This window comes from Amia ocellicauda, chromosome 8 (assembly GCF_036373705.1).
Source record: "Amia ocellicauda isolate fAmiCal2 chromosome 8, fAmiCal2.hap1, whole genome shotgun sequence".
Taxonomy (NCBI): Eukaryota; Metazoa; Chordata; class Actinopteri; order Amiiformes; family Amiidae; genus Amia; species Amia ocellicauda.
This window is the reverse complement of record NC_089857.1, coordinates 32,165,169-32,173,145: the sequence shown is the minus strand read 5'-3', so window position 1 is coordinate 32,173,145 and position 7,977 is coordinate 32,165,169. Positions and strand designations below refer to the sequence as shown.

Below are 7,977 nucleotides of genomic sequence, written 5' to 3'. Positions count from 1 at the left end.
CTGCTGCTAACGTCTTGGTGCCAGATACCACAGCACACCTTCAGAGGTCTAGTGGAGTCCATGCCTCGACGGGTCAGGGCTGTTTCGGTGGCAAAAGGGGGACCTACACAATATTAGGCAGGTGGTCAAAATGTTATGGCTGATAGGTGTATGTATATATATATATATATATATATATATATATATATATATATATATACAGTGAGGGGAAAAAGTATTTGATCCCCTGCTGATTTTGTACGTTTGCCCACTGACAAAGAAATGATCAGTCTATAATTTTAATGGTAGGTGTATTTTAACAGTGAGAGACAGAATAACAACAAAAAAGTCCAGATATACGCATTTCAAAAAAGTTATAAATTGATTTGCATGTTAATGAGGGAAATAAGTATTTGATCCCCTATCAATCAGCAAGATTTCTGGCTCCCAGGTGTCTTTTATATAGGTAACGAGCTGAGATTAGGAGCTCTCTCTTAAAGGGAGTGCTCCTAATCTCAGCTCGTTACCTGTATAAAAGACACCTGTCCACAGAAGCAATCAATCAATCAGATTCCAAACTCTCCACCATGGCCAAGACCAAAGAGCTGTCCAAGGATGTCAGGGACAAGATTGTAGACCTACACAAGGCTGGAATGGGCTACAAGACCATTGGCAAGCAGCTTGGTGAGAAGGTGACAACAGTTAGTGCGATTATTCGCAAATGGAAGAAACACAAAATAACTGTCAGTCTCCCTCGGTCTGGGGCTCCATGCAAGATCTCACCTCGTGGAGTTTCAATGATCATGAGAACGGTGAGGAATCAGCCCAGAACTACACGGGAGGATCTTGTTAATGATCTCAAGGCAGCTGGGACCATAGTCACCAAGAAAACAATTGGTAACACACTACGCCGTGAAGGACTGAAATCCTGCAGCGCCCGCAAGGTCCCCCTGCTCAAGAAAGCACATGTACAGGCCCGTCTGAAGTTTGCCAATGAACATCTGAATGATTCAGAGGAGAACTGGGTGAAAGTGTTGTGGTCAGATGAGACCAAAATCAAGCTCTTTGGCATCAACTCAACTCGCAGTGTTTGGAGGAGGAGGAATGACCCCAAGAACACCATCCCCACCGTCAAACATGGAGGTGGAAACATTATGCTTTGGGGGTGTTTTTCTGCTAAGGGGACAGGACAACTGCACCGCATCAAAGGGACGATGGACGGGGCCATGTTCCGTCAAATCTTGGGTGAGAACCTCCTTCCCTCAGCCAGGGCATTGAAAATGGGTCGTGGATGGGTATTCCAGCATGACAATGACCCAAAACACACAGCCAAGGCAACAAAGGAGTGGCTCAAGAAGAAGCACATTAAGGTCCTGGAGTGGCCTAGCCAGTCTCCAGACCTTAATCCCATAGAAAATCTGTGGAGGGAGCTGAAGGTTCGAGTTGCCAAACGTCAGCCTCGAAACCTTAATGACTTGGAGGGGATCTGCAAAGAGGAGTGGGACAGAATCCCTCCTGAGATGTGTGCAAACCTGGTGGCCAACTACAAGAAACATCTGACCTCTGTGATTGCCAACAAGGGTTTTGCCACCAAGTACTAAGTCGAAGGGGTCAAATACTTATTTCACTCATTAACATGCAAATCAATTTATAACTTTTTTGAAATGCGTATATCTGGACTTTTTTGTTGTTATTCTGTCTCTCACTGTTAAAATACACTTACCATTAAAATTATAGTCTGATCATTTCTTTGTTAGTGGGCAAACCTACAAAATCAGCAGGGGATCAAATACTTTTTTCCCCTCACTGTATAAGCCTAAATTTAACACAGAGTTTAGCTTAACTAGCTAACTAAAAGTAGGTTACCACACAAATTCACCTTAACCCTTTACTGATCCCAGCCATAAAATTACATTATGGGTCACGTATGCCACCGGATTAGAGATCATGTCAGCAGGAAATGTAAGGTCTGTGTTGAAGGGTACTGTGAAAACGGACTGGCCTACTTTGGGGGAGAATCTGGAATAGTCCTGGATGGGAACCATAGTAAACACACATCAAGTAGAACACATAGTACAAGGGGGTGTGATTTTATTCCTGGCCATGCTCTGTGATGTCAGAGAAGATGCAAGTTGCATTCCACAAGTGTAAATCTAGATCAATTAAGATATTTTGTAATCACATAAGAACAAAGGCATCAGAACCCAAACATAAAAAAATGCATTTTGACACACAACTCACCACACATCAAAGGTACGTTTCAACAAAAGTATTCATAATAGTTTGTTCAATTTTTATTTTACAAGTGAGATCTGTACACTATATGTCATCTGATGGGAGCTCTAAATTCATAGCAAACAGGTGCAATTATCATAATGGTAGTAGGTCTGAATAGGGAAATATAATTAATGATCTATACACACACACACATATATATTTAGGAGCTATTAACATCACAGTAGATTGAGTATTATAATTTTGGAATTTAACATAAATGAAAATAAATAAGACTATTGTACAAACTGTCTTTATTTAGTTATGATAAATTCACATCTAACCTTGAAAAGGTTACAATTCTAGTTATAACATCACACATTTTACAAACAATCCTACAGTACTGGCACTTAATAAAAAAGTATTTTTAAATGTATATTTATATATAATACATACTGTTATTTGTGCGTTGTAGCCAATCTCAAGTTTTAATATTCTTTATTTACACTCTGTGAAGACATGTTTTACATACACACCCAAGTTCAATAACATCCCCAAATTATTGTTGCATTCTTTCCCTCACAACATCCTAAATACAATATAGGTTCTAGATAACTTATTTTATCTTGTGGTCTCCTTGGTAGTTATTGTATCTCCACATACTAATGAAAATATTAAATCGATTCAGACCCCCTTTTGTGAAGCATACAGATTGTAGTGCTTGGGAAATTATGTATCACGTGCCTGGTCTGAATGAGTTAAAACTCTAAATAAAAGTAATTCAATTCCATATGTGCACAGAGCATTTTAGACAAATATGCAAATATATGGTAACCACATGGTTAAAAAAAAAATGAAGAAATGGCTTGTGGTCTAATACCTTACGTATTATGCTATAAATAGACATGAAAAATAGCTTAAGATTCAGATTTTCTTTTTGTTGTTGTATTGGACTTTTCCACTACTCAACATTGATCATAAGCAAAAAAAATGGTCTCCGGTTTAATTGTATATTATGTTCAGAACATCTCAGCCCAATCTTATTAATAGAATTTGGGCATGAGTCTGGTTTTATATAAAGTGTGTGGTGAATTAAGTATACAAGTATATACTTAATAAATATAGAATTAACCAATTCTAACCAATGTCCAATTTAAAATTAGGGGAAATTCATCAGGCTATCAAGTGCCTGTAAAATGCTTATTAAATCTCCACAAATACTTCTTGAGAATATAAGCAATGGAAAACGTATATATATATGCAATCAAGTTCTGATTCAAATGTTTGTCCATTTCAAAATTGAAGTTATACTCATGAGTGGTTTCGGTTCACTTTTTTGTCACTAGTTTACCCTCATTACTGTGAGAAATCAGTAAGTTTGCATTGAACAGGTGCTGATCAAAATTTGAAAGCAGGTCTCCCTGCAGCTTGAAGATCATAAGCAGTTTCCTTTAACTTTGATTTCATTTGAACCATGATCACAGCAACAATTGCACAGTATGAGATAAGTAGCTTCTGAAAGGTATGGCATGTCAACACGGACATCTTTAATGAAGAACAGCCCCAAGCTTATATTTAAATGCCATCACCTTCCATCAGAAAGCACCCAAGGACAAATATTTGCAATCGTTTTCATCAACCAAGAAATCCTAAACTGCTAGCCAGGAGTTAAAATGCAAAGGAAACACTCATGCACACTCTCAGTTGGTGGCTGCTTCTTCACTGATATTATGTTTTTCATTTTGTTCCAACTGGAGATTTTGATCTCTTTCAAACCTTTTCACAGGACAAAATGTGATAACACTAAGACAGTGAGGAAACTGTGCGATTTGACATTAAGAAGTTGTAAAAATAAGATAAAAAGGGGTTCCTGTTATGCAGTATATTTTAGAACAGCATGATTTCCTCTTCAAATATTGAAGCTTTCTCCACAACCACAGGTCCCTTTGATATTTGGGTTATTAAAAACAAACTCGCTGGACAATTTGTTTTCCACGTAGTCCATTTCTGTTCCCAATAGAGTGAGCTGAGCCTTTTTCTCAATAAAAACTCTAACACCTGTGGGGAGGAGCGAAATAAAATATTTAAAATTAATGTAACATAAGGCTCTTTAAATAGGAGAAATGTTCAATTCAAGTACTCTATACAGCATAAAAAATAAGAAATCTCAAATTAGTTCTATCAATAAGAAAAACTTACCATCTTGAATTACTTCTTCATCAGCTTTCCCCCTTTCCTTTGTGTAATCTAACGTATATGAAAGACCATTACAGCCTCGTGTTCGCACACCTACTCTTAACCCCACCTATGCAATGACAAAGACAAGATTTATAAAGAGACCTCATACAAATGCATGCTTCTTGCAAAATGCTGTATTTAAAAATATAAAAGCTCCTTGCCATTTAGAAACAGACAAAGCCATATATCACCTGGCATCTGGTCATGATTACACAGGTGTGTAATCTTCACTAAACAAAACTGGCTACAAACTTATCATTAAAAGATAAAACATAAATTATGCATTAAAGGGCTAATAAAATAAAATGTATTTGTCTGTGGCAATGTCCTTTTTAGAGACAAAGAAAAAACACCAAAAGCAATTGGAATCAGGCCTACTTAAAATATCCATACATACATTTTCGAAACCGCTTATCCTGGTGAGGGTCGTGGGCTTACTTCAAATAGTTTTTCTGTATTAATTTATTTGCCAGCTGTGCAAATTTATTTGCAGTGGTACTGTGTGGAACTAATTTAGCAACATTAACCAAAATTCACTTGCAGAAGATTATATTATATTACAGTCAAACACAGGTGTGTTTTGAAGTAAACATTGATACATGGAAAATATATAAATTAATTGTATGCCACATTCAAGCCTACTTGTCAGATATGAACCAAAAGCCAATATTAAAATACATGGAATTTACATAACACTAAGTGAGCACACACCTATACATTTTTAATCAAAGGTCTGTGCAAAAACATCCACTACAGTACTTACATACTCCGGTTTATTCTGAAGAAGGTGCTTTATTTTGTTAACAGCTGCAGGGGTCTAAAGGGAAAGAAAAAGGATGAATATTAAGATGTAGTAAGATTTAAAGTAAGAAAGTTGAATAGAAGGCTGCAACCAAAGTCCTTCACTGTGAAGACAGGCAGGAACAAAAATAATATGACAAGTGTGTATTTTCCCCAGGGGAGATTCTACCATCAAGACCTATAGTCCTCTTACATTAGAGAGCTTATTCAGAATACTATGTGGTTGTGCAGGCAATTACATGTTAATAATGCCCACTCTATGCAAAACCTGACTGGCAAAGAGAATCTGTGAGGATTGTAATTAAGCATTAATGTCCTACGCAGCAGGCAACGACTGATAAGCAACAGCAGGTAAATTGTCCCGCAAGCAGAAGGCGACTAATGAAGAAACAGTAATAAGGCATCTATAGGAAGTTGCTGTGCAATGCTGCAGCTCTAGTAGTTTTGATCAGTGGAAGAAAATGTTAAAGTGTTTCTATCAACTGGTCACAGACAGTTTCAAGTTAGTTGAAGGCAGAGGCCAGCTTTCAGTTTTGGCTGTGATGGACAGCTAGAAATGTTACCAATCACTTGTCGAATTAGTGTGAACATAGTGCAACTACTAGACAATGAATAGCAATGAAAAGGGAAAGTGGGGTGATTTGGCAGTTGCTTCTTTAAGTGAAGTCCTGCGAAGTCTCCGAGCAGGGAAAATAAAACATTCTTAATAGCTGCGACACAGGATGTTTTTCTGGCTAATTACTCCAAACATCAAATTATGTTCCCTAAGACATCTTCTGCCAAGATGTGTTGGATATTTCCTTGCTTTTATTGCAGTTGTATAATTTGGTTCACACTATCAATTAAATCTCAAAACACCCATTTTAAGAAAATGCATGTTTTTGAACAAGCTTGAAACTAACTTTGGGTTAAACAATATAATGTACCAAGTTTCAGCTTAATATAAATTGGCAATGGCATAGCATGAGTAGGTTGACTTGGATAAAAACATTGGCAAAATAAAGTATATTATTAATATCATCCCACAAAAGGACACTACATAAAGTATATACATACAACTGCATACAAATTAGTAGAGTTGCCACCTAGATTCACAATTACAGTAAACTTAAAATTAAAGTATGAATGTGAAAACAGAATGCTACACCTTTGCTAAACGTGTATTACTGATATGGATAAGGTATCATGAACATACAATATTATTTTACAATATTGACAACATAAAAATCAGTGTAATTTGAATACTTATTTGCAAGCATTAATTATTTTGTTTCCCACAGTTACACGCGGTTTAAACTTGGTATCTAATGTGCATACATACTCATCATTTAAGCAAGAGGACATGATGATTATAAAGTCCTAATACCCATGACACATAAAAGAACTTTAAAACACTAACATAAAGTATACAGATAAATGCTAAATGTCACTGCTACCAGGAATGATGATTGTGTATGAAGGGGGAATCTGCAAATTAATGTGGTACTAATAATACAGCCTATTCTTTAACGTAAGACGAATAGCAAAATTCATATGCAAAATGCAAGCTCATGCAAAGCTCAATGCAAACAAAAAATAACATTAGTATAGAACAGCATTACCAAATGTACGATTGCATTAGTTTAAACATATTAAAGACATTTTAAATTTGAATTTTGAGGCCTGGCGGTAACCTGGTCTCGTCGTAGCCCTTTGATAATCCTTGTGTAGCTAACCTAATATCTTATGTAATTAACTATGGATTATATCCTGACTCGCTAGGATGAAACATTCAACTAAGCAGTACATTTGTAACAGAATCCTTTTAACGCAAAACTGAATATCTGTGTCTCTATTGCAAATAACCAGTACAGTCAGAAGAGGAGTTGGGAGTTTAAATCCCACATCTTGAAAGTTACCGAGACTTATGCGTTAATCTGTCAAACGCTTGACATTATGGTTTTATCTAGCTGTTTGTTAAATCGGTCACCGTTGATCTTGCACTCTTTCGACACTCGTCCTGCTAAAACAACAATAACAAGAAAGACAAAAACAACACGGCAATGTCACTGTTTGGAGGGGGGGACATCCTTTGAGACCTGCTAAAGCCGTGCCAGTATTCCTATGGTGTTACAACTTGTTGGTTTAATGTTAACATCCATGCACACTCACCAGAGTTAAAGCAGCTCTCGTAGGAAGTAGTTTCCTCTTGCTCACGGCTTTGACTGTAGCTCTAACCAAGGAGGCAGACATCTTTCCCCCAACTTCAGGGCACCGTATAAACATGAACAGCACACTAATCCACGGTCACGCACGTCTCAACTGACGCAGCCACCGATTGAACAAACGCCTCCGCGATTGGTTAACGTCGCGACGGACACAAGCTGCGTCCAATGGGCATGCGACTTACTGATACAGTGACAGTCGGTTATGAAACGTAAAGCAGGCCTGTTACATAAATGTTGATGATGCGCTGTGACAGTTACAGAGGGTGAATTGCTCAATGTTGCCAGATTGGGGTACTTATCACCAAATTTGTGATTCTTTTAAGTGCCATTGGGGCATATTTGGGGGTAACATTTGTATGGGGGGAAATCTTGGGGGAAAATTGTATTAACAAAGCAACGTGTAGTGTACCATTACAAAATTACAATTACCAACAAGTTGATGGTATAAAATGAAACATGTCATTCTTCTTTACAGACACTTTCAAATTGATATTGTTCACTTGTAAAACAATCCCAAACTTACTGAGTACCATCTCTG

General features: G+C 37.2%; 1 protein-coding gene across 1 annotated transcript; it reads right to left on the bottom strand.

Moving 5' to 3' along the window:
* Positions 1-2,255: 2,255 nt before the first annotated feature.
* isca1 (iron-sulfur cluster assembly 1) lies at positions 2,256-7,552 on the bottom strand. Its single transcript, XM_066711062.1, has 4 exons — positions 7,384-7,552; positions 5,195-5,248; positions 4,393-4,498; positions 2,256-4,251 (listed from the first exon to the last, which is right to left on the bottom strand). Exons 1-4 carry the CDS (start codon positions 7,495-7,497, stop codon positions 4,103-4,105), a joined length of 423 nt encoding a protein of 140 aa, XP_066567159.1. The 5' UTR covers positions 7,498-7,552; the 3' UTR covers positions 2,256-4,102.
* Between the last annotated feature and the right edge of the window lie 425 nt (positions 7,553-7,977).

Bases quoted from the DNA above. Each gene is read 5' to 3' on its own strand.
- isca1 (XM_066711062.1), bottom strand. From the start codon at position 7,497: ATGTTTATACGGTGCCCTGAAGTTGGGGGAAAGATGTCTGCCTCCTTG. The intron at 4,499-5,194 runs GTAAGTACTGTA...GTCATTGCATAG, and splicing joins TTCAGAATAAACCGGAGTAT to GTGGGGTTAAGAGTAGGTGT. The intron at 4,252-4,392 runs GTAAGTTTTTCT...TCCTCCCCACAG, and splicing joins TGAAGAAGTAATTCAAGATG to GTGTTAGAGTTTTTATTGAG.